This window comes from Hippocampus bargibanti, linkage group LG05 (assembly GCF_051943395.1).
Source record: "Hippocampus bargibanti isolate YZ-2025 linkage group LG05, ASM5194339v1, whole genome shotgun sequence".
Taxonomy (NCBI): Eukaryota; Metazoa; Chordata; class Actinopteri; order Syngnathiformes; family Syngnathidae; genus Hippocampus; species Hippocampus bargibanti.
In genome coordinates, this window is record NC_142738.1 from 641513 (window position 1) to 662019 (window position 20507).

The 20507-nt window shown below is 39.3% G+C and overlaps 1 protein-coding gene across 1 annotated transcript; it reads right to left on the reverse strand.

The window, feature by feature from the left end:
• Window positions 1–5924: 5924 nt before the first annotated feature.
• On the reverse strand, window positions 5925–20300 carry snx1a (sorting nexin 1a). Its single transcript, XM_088995797.1, is given in 16 exon segments — window positions 5925–8117; window positions 9414–9485; window positions 9554–9634; window positions 10092–10235; window positions 10291–10496; window positions 11201–11294; window positions 11411–11524; window positions 12413–12488; window positions 13165–13243; window positions 13329–13470; window positions 14950–14993; window positions 15085–15160; window positions 16550–16591; window positions 16594–16700; window positions 17486–18287; window positions 19962–20300. Coding segments are annotated over 16 exon segments (2235 nt in total). The 5' UTR covers window positions 20067–20300; the 3' UTR covers window positions 5925–8066.
• Window positions 20301–20507: the final 207 nt, after the last annotated feature.

The window sequence follows — 20507 nt, forward strand, 5'->3', positions numbered from 1 at the left end:
TAGTAAGGCGTTTTTAGCCGAAAAAAAACGACCATGTTTAGTAAGGCGTTTTTAGCCGAAAAAAACGACCATGTATAGTAAGGCGTTTTTAGCCGAAAAAAACGACCATGTTTAGTAAGGCGTTTTTAGCCGAAAAAAACGACCATGTATAGTAAGGCGTTTTTGAGCGAAAAAAACGACCATGTATAGTAAGGCGTTTTTAGCCAAAAAAAACGACCATGTATAGTAAGGCGTTTTTAGCCGAAAAAAACGACCATGTATAGTAAGGCGTTTTTAGCTGAAAAAAACGACCATATATAGTAAGGCGTTTTTAGCCGAAAAAAACGACCATGTTTAGTAAGGCGTTTTTAGCCGAAAAAAAACGACCATGTATAGTAAGGCGTTTTTAGCCGAAAAAAACGACCATATATAGTAAGGCGTTTTTAGCCGAAAAAAACGACCATGTATAGCAAGGCGTTTTTGAGCCAAAAAAACGACCACGTTTAGTAAGGCGTTTTTAGCCGAAAAAAACGACCATGTATAGTAAGGCGTTTTTAGCTGAAAAAAACGACCATATATAGTAAGGCGTTTTTAGCCGAAAAAAACGACCATGTTTAGTAAGGCGTTTTTAGCCGAAAAAAACGACCATGTTTAGTAAGGCGTTTTTAGCCGAAAAAAACGACCATGTATAGTAAGGCGTTTTTAGCCGAAAAAAAACGACCATGTTTAGTAAGGCGTTTTTAGCCGAAAAAAACGACCATATATAGTAAGGCGTTTTTAGCCGAAAAAAACGACCATGTTTAGTAAGGCGTTTTTAGCCGAAAAAAACGACCATGTATAGTAAGGCGTTTTTGAGCGAAAAAAACGACCATGTATAGTAAGGCGTTTTTAGCCAAAAAAAACGACCATGTTTAGTAAGGCGTTTTTAGGCGAAAAAAACGACCATGTATAGTAAGGCGTTTTTAGCCGAAAAAAACGACCATGTATAGCAAGGCGTTTTTAGCTGAAAAAAACGACCATATATAGTAAGGCGTTTTTAGCCGAAAAAAACGACCATGTTTAGTAAGGCGTTTTTAGCCGAAAAAAACGACCATGTTTAGTAAGGCGTTTTTAGGCGAAAAAAACGACCATGTATAGTAAGGCGTTTTTAGCCGAAAAAAAACGACCATGTATAGCAAGGCGTTTTTGAGCCAAAAAAACGACCACGTTTAGTAAGGCGTTTTTAGCCGAAAAAAACGACCATGTATAGTAAGGCGTTTTTAGCTGAAAAAAACGACCATATATAGTAAGGCGTTTTTAGCCGAAAAAAACGACCATGTTTAGTAAGGCGTTTTTAGCCGAAAAAAACGACCATGTTTAGTAAGGCGTTTTTAGCCGAAAAAAACGACCATGTATAGTAAGGCGTTTTTAGCCGAAAAAAAACGACCATGTTTAGTAAGGCGTTTTTAGCCGAAAAAAACGACCATATATAGTAAGGCGTTTTTAGCCGAAAAAAACGACCATGTTTAGTAAGGCGTTTTTAGCCGAAAAAAACGACCATGTATAGTAAGGCGTTTTTGAGCGAAAAAAACGACCATGTATAGTAAGGCGTTTTTAGCCAAAAAAAACGACCATGTTTAGTAAGGCGTTTTTAGCCGAAAAAAACGACCATGTATAGCAAGGCGTTTTTAGCTGAAAAAAACGACCATATATAGTAAGGCGTTTTTAGCCGAAAAAAACGACCATGTTTAGTAAGGCGTTTTTAGCCGAAAAAAACGACCATGTTTAGTAAGGCGTTTTTAGCCGAAAAAAACGACCATGTATAGTAAGGCGTTTTTAGCCGAAAAAAACGACCATGTATAGTAAGGCGTTTTTAGCCGAAAAAAACGACCATGTATAGTAAGGCGTTTTTAGCCGAAAAAAACGACCATGTATAGTAAGGCGTTTTTAGCCGAAAAAAACGACCATGTTTAGTAAGGCGTTTTTAGCCGAAAAAAACGACCATGTTTAGTAAGGCGTTTTTAGCCGAAAAAAACGACCATGTTTAGTAAGGCGTTTTTAGCCGAAAAAAAAAACGACCATGTATAGTAAGGCGTTTTTAGCCGAAAAAAACGACCATGTATAGTAAGGCGTTTTTAGCCGAAAAAAACGACCATGTATAGTAAGGCGTTTTTAGCCGAAAAAAACGACCATGTTTAGTAAGGCGTTTTTAGCCGAAAAAAACGACCATGTTTAGTAAGGCGTTTTTAGCCGAAAAAAAAACGACCATGTATAGTAAGGCGTTTTTAGCCGAAAAAAACGACCATGTATAGTAAGGCGTTTTTAGCCGAAAAAAACGACCATGTATAGTAAGGCGTTTTTAGCCGAAAAAAACGACCATGTATAGTAAGGCGTTTTTAGCCGAAAAAAAACGACCATGTATAGTAAGGCGTTTTTAGCCGAAAAAAAACGACCATGTATAGTAAGGCGTTTTTGAGCGAAAAAAACGACCATGTATAGTAAGGCGTTTTTAGCCGAAAAAAACGACCATGTTTAGTAAAGCGTTTTTAGCCGAAAAAAACGACCATGTATAGTAAGGCGTTTTTAGCTGAAAAAAAACGACCATGTATAGTAAGGCGTTTTTAGCCGAAAAAAAACGACCATGTATAGTAAGGCGTTTTTAGCTGAAAAAAAACAACCATGGAAGGTAAGGCGTTTTTGAACGAAAAAAACGACCATGTATAGTAAGGCGTTTTTAGCCGAAAAAAACGACCATGTATAGTAAGGCGTTTTTAGCCGAAAAAAACGACCATGTATAGTAAGGCGTTTTTAGCCGAAAAAAACGACCATGTATAGTAAGGCGTTTTTAGCCGAAAAAAACGACCATGTATAGTAAGGCGTTTTTAGCCGAAAAAAACGACCATGTATAGTAAGGCGTTTTTAGCCGAAAAAAACGACCATGTATAGTAAGGCGTTTTTAGCCGAAAAAAACGACCATGTATAGTAAGGCGTTTTTAGCCGAAAAAAACGACCATGTATAGTAAGGCGTTTTTAGCCGAAAAAAACGACCATGTATAGTAAGGCGTTTTTAGCCGAAAAAAACGACCATGTATAGTAAGGCGTTTCTTGAGCCAAAAAAACGACCATGTATAGTAAGACGTTTATAGCCGAAAAAAACGACCATGTGTAGTAAGGCGTTTTTAGCCGAAAAAAACGACCATGTATAGTAAGGCGTTTTTAGCCGAAAAAAACGACCATGTTTAGTAAGGCGTTTTTAGCCGAAAAAAACGACCATATATAGTAAGGCGTTTTTAGCCGAAAAAAACGACCATGTATAGTAAGGCGTTTTTAGCCGAAAAAAACGACCACGTTTAGTAAGGCGTTTTTAGCCGAAAAAAACGACCATGTATAGTAAGGCGTTTTTAGCTGAAAAAAACGACCATGTATAGCAAGGCGTTTTTAGCCGAAAAAAACGACCATGTATAGTAAGGCGTTTTTAGCCGAAAAAAACGACCATGTTTAGTAAGGCGTTTTTAGCCGAAAAAAACGACCATATATACTAAGGCGTTTTTAGCCGAAAAAAACGACCATGGAAAGTAAGGCGTTTTTAGCCGAAAAAAAACCGACCATGTATAGTAAGGCGTTTCTTTGCCAAAAAAACGACCATGTTTAGTAAGGCGTTTTTAGCCGAAAAAAAACCAACCATGTATAGTAAGGCGTTTTTGAGCGAAAAAAACGACCATGTATAGTAAAGCGTTTTTAGCCGAAAAAAAACAACCATGGAAGGTAAGGCGTTTTTGAGCGAAAAAAACGACCATGTATAGTAAGGTGTTTTTAGCCGAAAAAAGCAACCATTTATAGTAAGGCGTTTTTAGCCGAAAAAAAAAACCGACCATGTATAGTAAGGCGTTTCTTTGCCAAAAAAACGACCATGTATAGTAAGGCGTTTTTAGCCGAAAAAAAAACACCACCATGTATAGTAAGCCATTTTTTAGTAAGCCATGGTCGTTTCTTTCCGCTAAAAACGCCTTACTATATATACATGGTCGTTTTTTTCGCTCAAAAACGCCTTACTATACATGGTCGGTTTTTTTTCGGCTAAAAACGCCTTGCTATACATGGTCGTTTTTTTTCGGCTAAAAACGCCTTACTATAAATGGTCGTTTTTTTGGGCTAAAAACGCCTTACTATAAATGGTCGTTTTTTTCAGCTAAAAAGGCCTTACTAAACATGGTCGTTTTTTTCGGCTAAAAACGCCTTACTAAACGCCTTACTAAAAATGGTCGTTTTTTTCAGCTAAAAACGCCTTACTATAAATGGTCGTTTTTTTCAACTAAAAACGCCTTACTAAACATGGTCGTTTTTTTCGGCTAAAAACGCCTTACTAAACATGGTCGTTTTTTTCGGCTAAAAACGCCTTACTAAACATGGTCGTTTTTTTCGGCTAAAAACGCCTTACTATAAATGGTCGTTTTTTTCAGCTAAAAACGCCTTACTATAAATGGTCGTTTTTTTCAGCTAAAAACGCCTTACTAAACATGGTCGTTTTTTTCGGCTAAAAACGCCTTACTATAAATGGTCGTTTTTTTCAGCTAAAAACGCCTTACTATAAATGGTCGTTTTTTTCAGCTAAAAACGCCTTACTATAAATGGTCGTTTTTTTCAGCTAAAAACGCCTTACTAAACATGGTCGTTTTTTTCAGCTAAAAACGCCTTACTAAACATGGTCGTTTTTTTCGGCTAAAAACGCCTTACTATAAATGGTCGTTTTTTTCAGCTAAAAACGCCTTACTATAAATGGTAGTTTTTTTCAGCTAAAAACGCCTTACTAAACATGGTCGTTTTTTTCAGCTAAAAACGCCTTACTATAAATGGTCGTTTTTTTCAGCTAAAAACGCCTTACTAAACATGGTCGTTTTTTTCAGCTAAAAACGCCTTACTATAAATGGTCGTTTTTTTCAGCTAAAAACGCCTTACTAAACATGGTCGTTTTTTTCGGCTAAAAACGCCTTACTATAAATGGTCGTTTTTTTCAGCTAAAAACGCCTTACTATACATGGTCGTTTTTTTCAGCTAAAAACGCCTTACTAAACATGGTCGTTTTTTTCAGCTAAAAACGCCTTACTATACATGGTCGTTTTTTTCGGCTAAAAACGCCTTGCTATACATGGTCGTTTTTTTCAGCTAAAAACGCCTTACTATACATGGTCGTTTTTTTCGGCTAAAAACGCCTTACTAAACGTGGTCGTTTTTTTCAGCTAAAAACGCCTTACTATAAATGGTCGTTTTTTTCAGCTAAAAACGCCTTACTAAACATGGTCGTTTTTTTCGGCTAAAAACGCCTTACTATAAATGGTCGTTTTTTTCAGCTAAAAACGCCTTACTATACATGGTCGTTTTTTTCAGCTAAAAACGCCTTACTAAACATGGTCGTTTTTTTCAGCTAAAAACGCCTTACTATACATGGTCGTTTTTTTCGGCTAAAAACGCCTTCCTATACATGATCTTTTTTTTGGGGCTAAAAACACCTTTCTATCCATGGTCGTTTTTTTTTGCTCAAAAACGCTTTACTATAAATGGTCGTTTTTTTTCGCTCAAAAACGCCTTACTATACATGGTTGTTTTTTTTCTGCTAAAAACGCCTTACTATAAATGGTTGTTTTTTTTCGGCTAAAAACGCCTTACTGTACATGGTCGTTTTGTTTCGGCTAAAAAAATAGTAAAAAAATAAATACTAAAACAGTAAAAAAAACAATAAAACAAAATAATAAAAAAATTAAAAATAAAAGAACAATAATAATCATAACAATACTAATAATCCATTTTATTTCAAGCCCCTTTCAAGGCTCTCAAGGACACTTTACAGTCACAAACAAGCATAGATTCAATCCTAAATAAAATAAAATTCTAAAGAGATAAAGCTCCATTTTAAATTGTTCTGGCGACGATGCAATTTCAAAAGAGGGAAAAAAACACTTTACGAGATATCCAAGTGTAAACAGTGCAACTTTTATTTGATTTCCGTGACGCACTTTGTTTCCTCAATACATTGATCCCAATCGCGCATTGCATTGATCGACAGCCTTAGCAAAAAAAAGAAAAAAAGAGGGTGATCTAATCCAAGGTGAAATGTTCTCAAGGAAGCGCAAAGCTTCCTTTTTCCTCATCGCACGTGAAAATTAAAGCTGCTTTTTTAGCTCCATTTTGTGACCTGCCACTCAAAACTATTTCACATTCAGGAGAAAATTGAGAGAAAATTGAGAGATGCATTTTGGCACGCACGAACACACACACACACACACACACACGCACGCAGACGCACACACACAAAATTTGGATATTTTTAAGTGTCAGACTGTCAAAATCAACCACGACATGACTTCACTTCCATTCAAACGAGGGGGAAAATGCTTATTTGAGGTTTAAATGGTGCTCGTTCTATTGTCCCAAAAGTACGAAGGAATATTTGGGCCAATATCAAAATAATTCGGCAACAATGTGCGAAATATATTTATATATAAAAAAGAAATGACAACAGTCATATTCTAATAATCATTTGACAAGAGGAAAAAAAAACACAATAGTATATCAAATACAAAGAAAGACAGCATCTAATGAGAAAAAGTATAGAAAATGACATCATTTTCAATTAAAAAAAAAAATACATGGATTAATTTTGTAATTGTTGCGAGATAAAATGAACATTTCTCACAATTTTTGATGGACTTTTTTTCAGATTTTTTTGATGTCTAATCCGAATACAGTCGATACGGAAGACGATTAGGGTCACTGAAAAAGAAAAAAAATCAGAAGGTTATGACTTTTTTTCTGAGAATAGAGTCAGAATTTTCACTTTAAATTCAAAATTCTGACTTTAAGGTGAGAATTCTGAGAATAGAGTCAGAATTCTCACTTTAAAGTCAGAATTCTCATTTTAAGGTGAGAATTCTGAGAATAAAGTCACTTCAAAGTCAGAATTTTCAGAATAAAGTCAGAATTTTCACGGCAAAATTCTGAGAATGACTTTAAGGTGAGAATTCGGAGAATAAAAATGAGAATCTTGCCAACCTTATTTCTTATTTTTATATTTTCCCGTCAGTGTCCGTCATCCTCTTCCGTAATTAGAAAAAAGGAAATACCGAAAACAAACAAAAACGTGTTGATACTCAAGGCAGCAAAAACAACAACAACAGAAAAACACACATTATATCAGTGAAATCTGTTGTGTTGTCCAATCAGTAACTCGGAATCGGGTTTCTAAAATTATAATAAGGTAAAAAAAATAATATGTTTGTGTGTGCGTGAATAATAGAACAAAAATCGTACGAATTTTGATGTATTTTTTTCAGGAGGTTTGTCCTGAGTAAAATGTATACGATTTTTTAATCAAAACTATTTAAATTTATTTTTTTAAACAAGTAAATGTGTTCCTTTTTAATGGGAAGGGGGAGGTTGTTGCATCATTAACCAGTTTGATATTAGTGATGATATATATTTACTTTTTAATGTCATCCAAATAATTGAACAAATGAAGAGAAAGTGTGTGCGTTTTATTTTGAAAATTTATCTCCTTGCAAAGCAAATGAAAGTCATCAACGTCAATGTTATGATCGATTGTCATTTCAATGTCTTTCTTTAACTTGATGAACCGCTAACCATTTTGCACAATCCTCTATTTGGGGTCCTCCAAATACTCCTTCGTACGGTCGATGAGAAGAATAGACGATGATAGCACGTTAGCTACTAGCTAACGTGGTTTTGAAGGCACAGAAAAGTCAATCAAGTTTATTATCATTTTTTTTTTGTAGATTCGCCGCCGGCGTTCTAATGGCGCCTTTTCCCCCCGACCACAGAACCAAAAGGAAACCCATTTGGGTTTTTAATCCAAACTGGTTGGCTTGAATCGCGCCGTAAACAACAAAAAAAAAGAGGTGCGCAAAGGCTGACGAGAAGGTTTGAAGAAAGATGGCAAAACGAAAAGCAGGCGGCTTTTGTAAACTCTCTTTGAACGACGCGGCGCAAACTTGGTTGCTGTGAAAGGCGCACGGGCGACTTTTCAGCCAAAATGAAAAAGAAAAGAAAGTCGCAAAGAAAACACACAAAAAAAGGTGAGCGGCGGCGACTTTGCGTCAGGCGATGGCTTTGGCCTCGGGTAAGAAGGCCTCCCAGTACTTGATCGCCTGGTTGGACACAAACACACGCAGGAGACGTCACATCATTTCACTCAAAAAGAAAGTCATTAAATACATACATAAATCAATACATAAATACATCCATAAATACAACAATATAACTAACCAACTAAATAAATAGATAACTAACTAAACAACTATATAACTAAGTAAAAAAATTGATAACTAAATAAATAAATTGATAACCAACTAAATAAATAGACCAACTAAATAAATGAATAGATTACTAGCTAAACTAACTAAATAGCTAGCTAGCTAACTAACTAAATAAATAGATTACTAACTAAATAAATAGGCAAATACATAAATAAAATAGGCGCTAACTAACTAAATAAATAGATTACTAATTAAATAAAATAGGCAACTAAATACAGTGAGACCTCAACTTACAAACTTTTTGTCTTACAAACGTCAAATTTCTGACAATTAAACCTTATAATAAGCACTATTTTCATAATACACACCCACCACGGCTGGCGGAGTGATCTTGGGCGGAAGCACACGACCGAACAGCACCAGAGGTTAAGTTAGCAACAGTCCTTATGGAAGGTGACTCTCCTTCCATAAGCCATCAACGACCATCAAAAAGGTCAATATAACTTTATTTTATTTCTTTAATTACAGTCGTCATGTAATGTGCCTCTCTTTCCAAACAGCAATTCCCTTTGACCTTCAACCTCCAACGCCATTCTATCAAGCCATCACTGACCATCATAAATGTAAATAAAGTGACTTTATGATACAATTCAGTGTATTTCTTTCATTACAATACAATGGCACATTTATTATACATAGAATAAGGTATGTTGTGTGTAGTTTGAAGGCTTATTTAGTTGAAAAGTATATTTTATGGAAACCCGGGAACGGATTATTCCCATTTTAATGGTTTCCTATGGGAATTTTTTTTTGAGATACACACTTTTCGCCTTACACACGCTGTCTGGGAACCAATTAAGTTTGTAAGTTGAGGTCTCGCTGTAAATCACAACAGATAGCCAGTTAGCTAGCTAGCTATCAAAAAATTGCTTGTTGGATTTGAATGGAGAGAAAATGAGAAGGTGACACGTGTTGGCCTTTAAAGGCAAAGCGCGCACGACGATTTGGATGGCGGCCAATGTTATCGTGACACGTGTTGTGATCGCAGAGATGCATGTTATCTATCGGAAGTGAAAGCGGATGCATGGATGATGATGGATGATGATGGATGGATGAATGGATGATGGATGGATGGATGGATGGATGGATGATGGATGGATGGATGATGGGACACTCTCTCTCACTGACCTGCTGCTGAGACCTGAGCAGGTTCTCCACATAGTTGATGATCTGCCTTTTGAAGTTGTTGCCTTTTTCTTTCTGCAAACGAACACAAGTGAGGCTGGCGTCAACGGGGAAGAAACAAAATGGCGCCGCTTGACTCTCACCTCAAAGCGCACAACTTCCTTGCGCACGGTGGCCGACACTCTGTCAAAGTCTCGCTCCAACTGCGTCACTTTGGCCTCCCACTGGGAAGCAAAACACACACACGCACTTTTCACCACCTTTTTTTACAAATGTTTTCCGGCAAGGTTTGTTTTTTGCCGACATTATCTGCTGACATTTTTCGGCAGATATTTTCTGGCGGTTTTTCCGAAAAACGGCACTGTTTTCCGGCGTCATTTTTTGCCGTCGTTTTTGGCCACCATTTTCCGGCAATGTTTTCTGATGTCGTTTTTCAGCAACGTTTACTGCCCACATTTTCTGCCGTTGTTTTTCAGCAACATTTTTCGGAAAAACGCTGTTATTTGGCACCATTTTCCGAAAAACGGCACTGTTTTCCGGCAATGTTTTTGGCCATCATTTTTTACTATCATTTTCCGGCAATGTTTTCCGCTGATGTTTTCTGGCGATATTTTCTGCCGTTGTTTTCAAGGACCCTTTTCCGGTGTTGTTTTTCGGCGCCATTGATGGGCAACGTCGTACCTCAGCGACCTCCTCTTTGGCCAGCTGCAGCTTGTCGGGCTTGTTGGCCCACTGGAGTTTGGCTTCGGCCTCGCGCTTCTTCTGCAGCGTGCCCTGCGCGTCCTGCCAGCGCTGCCACGCCTTCATGCGGTGGTCGAACGAGCCCTGCGCAGGCAAACGGCTTCAAGCGGGCGTCCTTACCCGCTCAAAGAGGACGTACCCTGACGGCGCCGAGCAGTCGGATGAAATCGGCGATGAGCTCGGCGAAGTTGAAAGTGTCGTTGGCCGCCTGCCGCTGATGAAGCTGCTCCATCTTGTCTTCCACCTCGGCCAACTGCGAGAGGGCTCGGGACAGCGCCGTGTTGTCCTCCGCGCTGCCGAGCATGGCGCTGCTTTTGGCGAAGCTCGCCGTGTTCGTGGAAAGCTCTGGCGAGGGGGGCGTGGTTACAGTAGGTTTCGGGGGCGGCCATTTTTTTAAGCGTTTCATTCACTGCCATTCGCGAATTTATTCGAGAATTGAAAATATGACGAAAATTTTGTACGGGTTTTGTTTTTTCCATGCTTGGGTGCCGATAAAGCACGGGTCTGACCTCTGGCAATGTTTTGCTTTCCACAAGGGGGCAACATTTACCTTTTCGCCCCATGTTAGCGCTTTGTTACTTTGTTCAGCTGTTGTTCAAGCGCTATATAAACAAATGTGTATGTATTGCATTGTATTTTGGACAGACACCCTCATTTCAAGCTCCGATACCTCCAGACCCATATCATTTAGGAATTAACTGTTTTTTTATAATGAAAGAGGAGAGTCTAAGGTTTCTTACGCTGCATTGAGTGTTTATGCCGTCCTAAAGCAATATTCTGTGGGTCCTGGAATTTAAGTGAAAATGACAAAAACCCTGGCACTGGACAGGACACATTTTTTCGTCTGGCAGTGAATGAGTTAATATGCACAACTCTCATTTATTGTGAAACCATCCTTTTTTTCCACATGTATGTGTTATATTTAGATGCATTTTTATGCTTCGGAAAACACGTGCGTCTGAATTTTAGCGGCGCTTGGAACGGATTAGGGCATTAATATGGAAAACGCGCCTTGACTCACAACATTTCTTGGTGGCGGCGTGGGTTACCTTTCCTGTGAAGGACCAGCGACTCCACCATCGCGTGGAGCTTCCTGAACTGCTGGTCGGCAGACTCCACCTCCTGCAACTTTTCTTCAAACCACTAGGGCAGAAAAGTCGGTCGGCGGCGTTAAGCTAACACGTTCCTGGCTGCTGATTGGTCGATAAAATTTGCGTATTGATTGCGGAAGACGCTAGGCTATCGCGCTCCCAACTCACCACGTCCGATTCGTTCATCTTGATGGTCATTTTGCTAACGGCGTCCGTCGCCTTGTTGATCATTTTCAGGAAGCCGGCGCCGCTCAGGGCCTGCGTGCTAACCGCGCGAGGGAGCTAAAAACACACAAAAAGGCGAGAGTTATGGGAAACACTCCGGGAGCACCCACTTTTTTACCACTTTGCATCCACTCACCCAAAAAAAAAGGAAGAATAATCATAAAAATGAATAATAATAATAATATATGTCATTTAGAAGCGCCTTTAAAAAACTCTCAAGGTCACAGGATCAGTTTTTCTGTGGGTGAGCAGCGGCAGCCACAGCCACATGCGCCAGAATTCACTCAACCCCAAATAACTCAAATAGATAGAATGATAATGATAAATAATAATGATGAATGATACTATAAATAAATAAATAATAAAAAATTATTAATACAAAATAAAAATAAAAAATACAAAATTAAAATTAACAAATTATAAAATACTAATAATACATTTCATTTCTAAGCACCTTTCAAAACACTCAAGGTCACTTTACAGTCACAGGATCAGTTCTTCTCTGGGTGAGCAGCGGCAGCCACATGCTCCAGCGTTCACTCAACCCCGAATAACTCAAAAAGATAGAAAGCTAGCTAGCTAGCTAATAGATAACTAATAGCTAGACAGCTAGCTATATAGCTAGTCAGCAAATATAGATAGGTAGATAGGCAGGCAGCTAGCTCGACAGCTAATAGATAGCAAGCCAGCTATTTAGCCATCTAGATAATAATAAGAAGACATTTCATTTCTAAGCGCCTTTCGAAATAAAAAGTTGCATTGGATGAAACCGTTCAATTGGACGACTCCCTCACAGGGGGAGGAGCTATGATCGGACACAATACAATACAATACAATAGTGACTTTAAAAACAGCTGAAGCTGCAACAAAGCGCTTTGCAAAACTGTTCACATAAAATATGGACAGTCAGACGACTTTTTTAGGGTAAAGGTCGGTTGGCGTTACCTCGTCTCTCTCCAGGAACTCTCGCACGTCGGGATCTTGGAGAAGCGAGGGGTGAGTGACCACCCTCTGAAGGTACCTGTTCAAAGCAGGGGGTTAATTTGTGCCACTAAAATGAACATTCAACAGAAAATCACCATCACGCGACATCATTTGTACAAATGGGACAATTATACAACAGTACATACAACAGAACTTCATTGCTTCCCAGACAGAGTGTGTGAGGTGAAACGTGTGTATACCAAAAAATTATTTCCCATAGGAAACCATACAAATGAGAATAATCTGTTCCCAGGTCCCCATAAAACATCATTTTCTACTTTCTAATTTTTTAAAACGACACAAAATAGACCTTATTTTATGTAGAATGAATGTGTTATGGTATTATAATTAAAGAAATAAATTGAACTGTATAACAAAGTGGTTTTATTGACCTTTGTGATGGTCGTTGATGACTTGATGGAATGGCGTGGCCGCTTTCATCGGCATGAAACACTTGATGAGGAACATAGCCTTCTTTCACCATCTTCCCTTGGAGGTGCTTTCTCTCACTTCCTCCAACATGGATTCTCTTCCCACCTTCCAATCCCATCTCGTTTCTCTTTATAATTGTATTTTATTGATTGCATTCTATTTGTGATTGTATTTTATTTATGATAGTAGCGATGTTTGTCTGTGACTGTAAAGTGTCCTTGAGAGCTTTGAACGGCGCTTAGAAATGAAGTGTATGAAAAGCGGTCTTGGATAGCTCTGACCTCTCCAGGGCGCCTCTCCTTCTCTCGACAAAGTCGGCCGACGACGAGTCCTCTTTGCCCACCTTCACTTTGGTCATACCTGCGAAAGGCCGAGCACAGCGCGGGATGAGCGACCAACAACGGCGGCGGCGGCAAAGTGGGCGGGCCTGCCGGACGGCGCTTACCCAGAATGCTCTTTTCCGGCGGCGGGGGCACGATGAAGCCGTTGGGGCCGTGCTTCTCAGAGAGTTTCTCGTACAGGCCCAAGAAGTCGCTGAAGCGTCGGCGCACCGTCAACGTTTTGTTGCGGAACATGGCCAGGGTCGTCTGAAACAGTCGGTCAGTCAGTCATTTTATTTACAGATTTATTTACTTGTTTACTTAAACATTTATTTATTTATTTAATTAATTAATTTATTTTTTATTTATTTATTTCTGTATTTATTTAATTATGTATTTACATATTTATTTACATACAGTGAGACCGCAACTTACAAACTTAATTGGTTCCCAGACAGAGTGTGTAAGGCAAAAAAGTGTGTATCTCAAAAAAAAAAATCGGGCCACTAAATGACACGAACGCACACCTCGTTCGTGTTTTTCAATTATCTCCTTCTTCTCATTTTGTGTCTTCTTGGGCTGAACACGAGCCTGTGGTGGTTTTTTTTTTTTTTTTTTCGGTCCCATCATAGTAAAATTAATTATCAGCAAAAAGCTGCAAGGAGGCGATCGACGTGTGCATTCAATGAGAGGGGGTGTGGAAAGTAGCGCCGGCTGGAGCGCTGTTCCGTCGCGTGCTTCCGCCGACGATCACTCCGCCAGCCGTGGTGGGTGTGTATTATGAAAATAGTGCTTATTATAAGGTTTAATTTTCATAAATTTGACGTTCTTAAGACGAAAAGTTTGTAATATAAGGTGTTTGTAAGTTGAGGTCTCACTGTATTTATTTACATATTTATTCACGCATTTATTCACACATTTATTCACGTATGTATTTATGTATATAGTTTGGTATGTATTTATGTATGTTTATTTTTTATTCCATTTATCCATGTATTCATGCATTCATCTATTTATTTAGTTGTTTATTTACTTATTTACTTATTCATGTATTTACTTATCAATTTATTTATTTACTTATACTTTTATTTACTTACCCATTTATTTACTTATTTAATCATGTATTTTTTTTATTGGCTTATTTACATATTTACTTATTCATTTATTTACTGATTAATTTATTTACTTATGTACTTATTTGTGTTTCTTCATGTATTTATTTTAATTATTCATTTATTTAACTATGTAGTTATTTATTTATTTACTTATTCATGTATATGTATTTATGCATATATGTATGTATTCATTCATCTATTTATGTATTTATATTTATTTAGTTGTTTACTTATTTACCCATTTATTAATTTCATTTATATATATTAGTTTATTTGTTTTTATTTACTTTTTACATATTCATTTATTTACTTATTTGTTTACTCACGTACTTGGGTATTTATTCATTTATTTTGTCATGTATTTAATCTGTTTCTTATCTATTTATTTATTTAGTTGTTTATTTATGTATTTACTCATTCATTTATTTACTTATCCATTTATTTATTTATTTTTTACTTACTCAATTTATTTACTCATTCATTTATTTATTCATTTACTCATTTATTTACTTATTCATTTATTTACCTATACTTACGTATTTATTTATTTAGTCATGTATTTTTTTATTGATGTATTTATTATTAGCATTTTTTTTTGTCATGACATCATCATGATTAAAATTCTCTTTACCTGAGTGGAGACTTTGTAGGCCATGTAGGCGGTCATGCCGTCCCCTGGACACCAAATCAACGACAGCCAAATGTCATTCGTGGGAAGCGGATTTCGGGGACAACCACAACCGCTGGCTGGTGACGGAAAACTCACCCATTTTTTCAGGGTCGGTAATGGAGACGATGATGTCCAATTTGTCTTCCAGCTCGGACGCCTCCTCTTCTTCCAGCTGCAATGAATGACAATACAAAAAAAAAAAAACAGATTAATTATTAATTTTGGTATCGTCATAACTTTCAGAAACATCACCAATCAAGTGAAGAATTAAAAAAAAAACATTTTAATATCAAAAAAGGATTTTGAAGACATTGGTACCGCTACTTATGAAATGAATTGGTTGTGGAAGAAATTTCTGAACAAAAGTCAAGACGCGTTTTCCATGTAAATGCCCTAATCTGTTCCAAACCCCTCCAAAATTCAGACATACACATTTTCTGAAGCGTAAAAATGCATCAAAATGTAAAATAAATATGTTAGAATTTGATTATTGTGCAATAAATGAGAATTGAGCATCATAAAAAAATCATAGAATAGAGTAAAAAAATTAAAATAGTGTTCTTAAGTGACCATTTTTATTTCATTCTTCATAGTTTTTGCCGTCTTCAGTTCCTGTTGTCTTTCTAAAATGTTTATTTTCCAGCCGTTTTGTCAACAAGGACGTTTTGCTTGTGTCGGCTTTTAACATTTTTAGCCATGTTTAAAAAACGTCCATGGCAAACGTCAGCATAGCGAGCGCTGAACTGACACATTTATTTATCGCTACAGAAATACAAACAGAAGAAGTCGCTCTTAGCCAATCGGATACCAAGAATGAAGCAATCGAAGCTCAACCAGGAAGCAAAATCACGGTTGTCAAAGTTGAGGCCCGGGGGCCAAATCCGGCCCGCCACATCATTTTATTCGGTCCGCCAAAACTAACCAACTAGCGACCGAGCTAGCCAGTTCCCTTTCTATTCAACTAGCTGGCTCATCCCTTACATCACAAGTGTCCAAACAAGGACCGAGGGCCAAATCTGGTCCGCCACATCATTTTAATCGGCCCGCCAATACTAAGCAACTAACAATCGAGCTAGCAATTCTCTTTCTATTCAGCTAGCTGGCTAATCCCTTACATCACAGGTGTCCAAATCAAGACGATACTAGCGATCAAGCTAGCCAGTTTTCTTTCAATTCAGCGAACTGGCTAGCTTAATAGCTATCTAGCTGACTGTAGCTGAAGTAGACGCCGAAACATGTCAGGTATTTGAAACACCTACAATACACTGTCTGTAAGTAAAGAATCTGTTGTAAATTATTTGCTGAATAGCCATCTAGCTATCTAGCTAGCCATCTATTAGCTATCGAGCTCGCTTTCTATCTATTTGAGTTACTTCCGGGTTGAGTGAACGCTTGCGCGTGTGGCTGCCGCTGCTCACCCAAAGAAAAACCTATCCTGTGATTGTTAAGTGACCTTGAGAGTTTTGAAATGCGCTTAGAAATGAAATGTATTATTATTATTATTATTATTATTATTATTATTATTATTATTATGATGATGATGATGATTAAAATCACTGACTTCCTCTAAAGCGGCCGTCGGTTGCTTGGCCACGTTGGACGCGGGGGAGCCGACGTGGAAGCTTTGCCGGCGATGGCGGCGGCGCCGGGATTGGCCGCCGCCTTCTTCCTTTCGCTTTGCGGACTATCCAGGGAGAGCTCCACTGTGCCTTCTGCGGGAAGACGCAATGACAAATTTGACCTTTATTCGTCTCGCAGTGGACAAATTGACATTTCACAGCGATGAAGTAGAAAAATCAAGAGGAAAGGAAAGAAGGAAGTAGAAAACAAAATACAGGAGCTGCTGGAAAGGCAGCCACTCCGGCGGCGCCCTCTTGAAGTAAAAAAAAAAAACTAAACTAAATAACAAATAACATGACAACACAAAGACAGAGGGTCATTCATTCTTCAGCACTTGTTGTATCCGCTTTGTGACATGAAGCAGTTCTAGATGAAAGAGGGGAGAATCAAATCATCCTTTTCAGCAGTGGATACTAATAATAGATAACTAATAGCTAGTTAGCTAATAGATAACTAATAGCTTGCTAGCTAATAGATAATAAAATAATAATACTACTAATAATACTAATAATAGATAACTAATAGTTAGCTAGCTAATAGATAACTAATCGCTAGCTGGCTAGCTAGATAATAGATAGCTAATAGCTAGCTAGCTAGCTAATAGATAACTAATGGCTAGCTAGATAGCTAATAGATAACTAATAGCTAGCTAGCTAATAGATAACTAATCACTAGCTAGCTAATAGATAACTAATAGTTAGCTAGCTAATAGATAACTAATGGCTAGCTAGCTGATAGATAACTAATCGCTAGCTAGCTAGCTAGATAATATATAGCTAATAGCTAGCTAGCTAGCTAGCCAGCCAATGGATTGATAGCTTTTTTCGGTGATTCGCTTTCGGAAGAAAGTGTAAAGTTTGAGTATTGGAGGACTCACCGGCAAAAATATTGGTGCCGACTTCCCCGTGGATTCCGTTCGTCCTTTCCGCTGCGTTGCCAGCTTCTTCGGCGAAGATATCGCCGCCGTTCGGTTGGGCCGCTCGGCGCACTTTGCCGTCATGGCGGATGTTCGATTTATCCGCCGGGGGCGTGTCCTGTAGCTCAGCGCTAGCGGGCTTTTGCTTAGCGTCGAGAGCCTCGCCGAAGAGGCTCTTCTCGGGCGCTTTGGCGGTTTGGATCAAACGCGGGTCGGCGAACAAATCGCCGCCTTCGTCTCCGAACATGTCGGCGGAGGCGGCGGCGGCGCTTTGCTTCTGGGCCGCAAGTGGAGGAGGATCGTCAAAGATGTCCGCCAAAGGCTCGATTATTTTGCTGGGCGGGGACGGCGGTCCCAGGTCTGCTAACGGACCGATGTCTAAAAGCGGCGCCCTTTCTTTGACTTCCTGTTTCGGGTCATCCAGACCACATCCCACTTCCTGGGTCGGCGCTTCACTTTCACTGGCCAGTATGTCAACAAAGTCGTCGTTGAGCAGCTGCTTTACGCCCGCTGGCTTTTCACCTCCGGACTCCACGATGGCCACCGGAGTCATCCACTTGCCCGTCAGATCGTCAAAACCGTCCGAAATCTCGCCCGTGACGTCGCCGACGGGCGAGATCAAATCGTCACTGGGCGTTTTGGATCCCAAGCCGCTGCTGATTTGCTCGCTGGACGCGTCCGCCGCCGCGGCGTCGCTGGACGGGGTCGCTAAATCGTCACTTTGCTGACTGATCGGCGCTGTTTCGCTAAGGGAGGAGTTGCTCTGAGAAGCAAAGAAGAAAGAATGCAGCAGTCATTTAGCTAGCTAATAGGTTAGCTAATAGGTAGCCAATAGATAGCGAAAAGATAGCCAGCAAAACAGCCAGCTAGCTAGTCGAATAGCCAATAGATAGCTAATAGATAGATAGCTAGGTAGTCAGCTAAATAGCCAGATAGCTAATAGATAGCTAGCTAAATAGCGTGTTAATAATAATAATCCATTTCATTTCTAAGCGCCTTTCAAAACTCTCAAGGTCACTTTACAGTCACAGGATAAAGTTTTTCTGTGGCTGAGCAGCAGCAGCCACACGCGCCAGCGTTCACTCAACCCGGAAGTAACTCAAATAGATAGAAAGCTAGCTGGCTAATAGATAGCGATAGATAGCAAGTTATAGATAGATAATTGTGTGAAGTAAATTCTGTCTCCTTATATATAATATATAATAGATAAATAGATAGCTAATGAGCTAGCTTTCTATCTATTTGAGTTACTTCTGTGTTGAGTGAACGCTGGCTCGTGTTGCTATCTATTAGCTATCTACCTAGCTAGCTAGCTATTTGCCATCTATTAGCTATCTAGCTCGCTATCTATTTATTAGCTAGCTAATTTTCTATTTGAGTAAGTCCGGGTTGAGTCAACACTGGCTCGTGTTACTATCTACCTAGCTATCTGTTTGCTATCTAGCTAGCTATTAGCTATCTATTAGCCAGCTCGTTAGCTTTCTATCTATTTGAGTTACTTCCGGTTTGAGTGAACGCTGGCGTGTGTGGCTGCCTCCGCTCACCCGCAGAAAAATTTATCCTGTGACTGAAAAGTGACCTTGAGAGTTTTGAAAGGCGCTTATAAATAAATGTATTATTATTATTATTAATATTATAATAGCCAGCTAGATAGCCAGATAGATAGTAGATAACTAGGTAAATAGCATGCCAACCAGCTAGACAGCTACTAGATAGCTAGCTCACCAGCTGATAATTGTATCAACAAATACTCAAGTTGACACAGTAATTCAATCTTAAGCACTTTTCTGCACCCTTTTTGTTGTATCAAGTGCTCTCCAAGCAAGGAAATGGGGGGGGAGGAAGCAAGCTGGCAGATTTGTACCGTGTTCTGCGTAAAACTGCTGACTTCGTCTTTTCCCAAATTGCTTTTTTTCCTTTTGAACTTTGACAGAAGGAGAAAACATCCGGGTTCTCACCACGTGATCGCCACCCGCTCACATGACAAGAGGTTGCACGGGCCACATTTTCATCGCCATTCAAATCACTTCAATTATTAGGAGAAAACCGTATGCTGTAGCAAATATTAGAAAAAATTATCACCCACAACTTTTAAAAAAGTACAATTAAAAACTTAATAACGCGCATAGCGTTCGTAGTTAGCCCCGTTCGCGGTGTTACAAAGATCACAGCCAATTAAATGCCTATGTTAGTTTTTAGTGACGGAATAATCACATTGCAGTTCGCGTTAAAGTCAAACTCGAGTAATATAAAAGGCGCATTTGTCACATTTAGGCCGGAAGTGAAAACTTTGGTAAAAAGACATTTAAACGGAATAAGTGGCAACTAACACATTATTTTCCACTAGCGCGTTGCTAGGGCTAATTGACAGTGAGAGTTAGCAGGGGAAGAAGACGGAAAAAAGCGTTCGAAAAGAGGGCGAAAGTTGGAACCGTACCACACTCACGAAGAGGTCGTCACCGTCTTCTTCATCGCTTCCTCGGCCCGCGGGGTCTCCGGCGTCGGGAAACGGAGGAGGACTGCGTTCCGAGCTGGTCGCCATCTTCAATTGGCTAATTTCAACAAAACTTCACGCGCGAGACGAGACAGACGTCGAGGATCTTGTGTGCTTTTTCCCCAGATCGAGCTCTACTCCTCCGCTGCCCATGCGAGCACACGCAACGCGGCTGTGGAAAGTGACGCCCGAAGGGACTGTGGAAGAGCTTCGAAGTGTCAGAGAAGTCTGTAGTGGAGGGAGGGGAGACGGCGGGGGGGGCGCGACGTCAATGAACCGCCGCTGTCACTTTTCACTTCCTGGTTAGCTTAGCCAGCTAGCACGTTTAGCATCGACAACGACCTCACTTCCGCGTTTTGATGATTTCCTCCTTTTTCTAGGCAGGACACGCCCCGCTACAAGTGATTGGCTATTAGCTGTGTACGTCTAACAGTCTACAGCCTTAACAGGATACAGCAGCCAATCAAATTGCAGGAGCGAGCGTCCTAC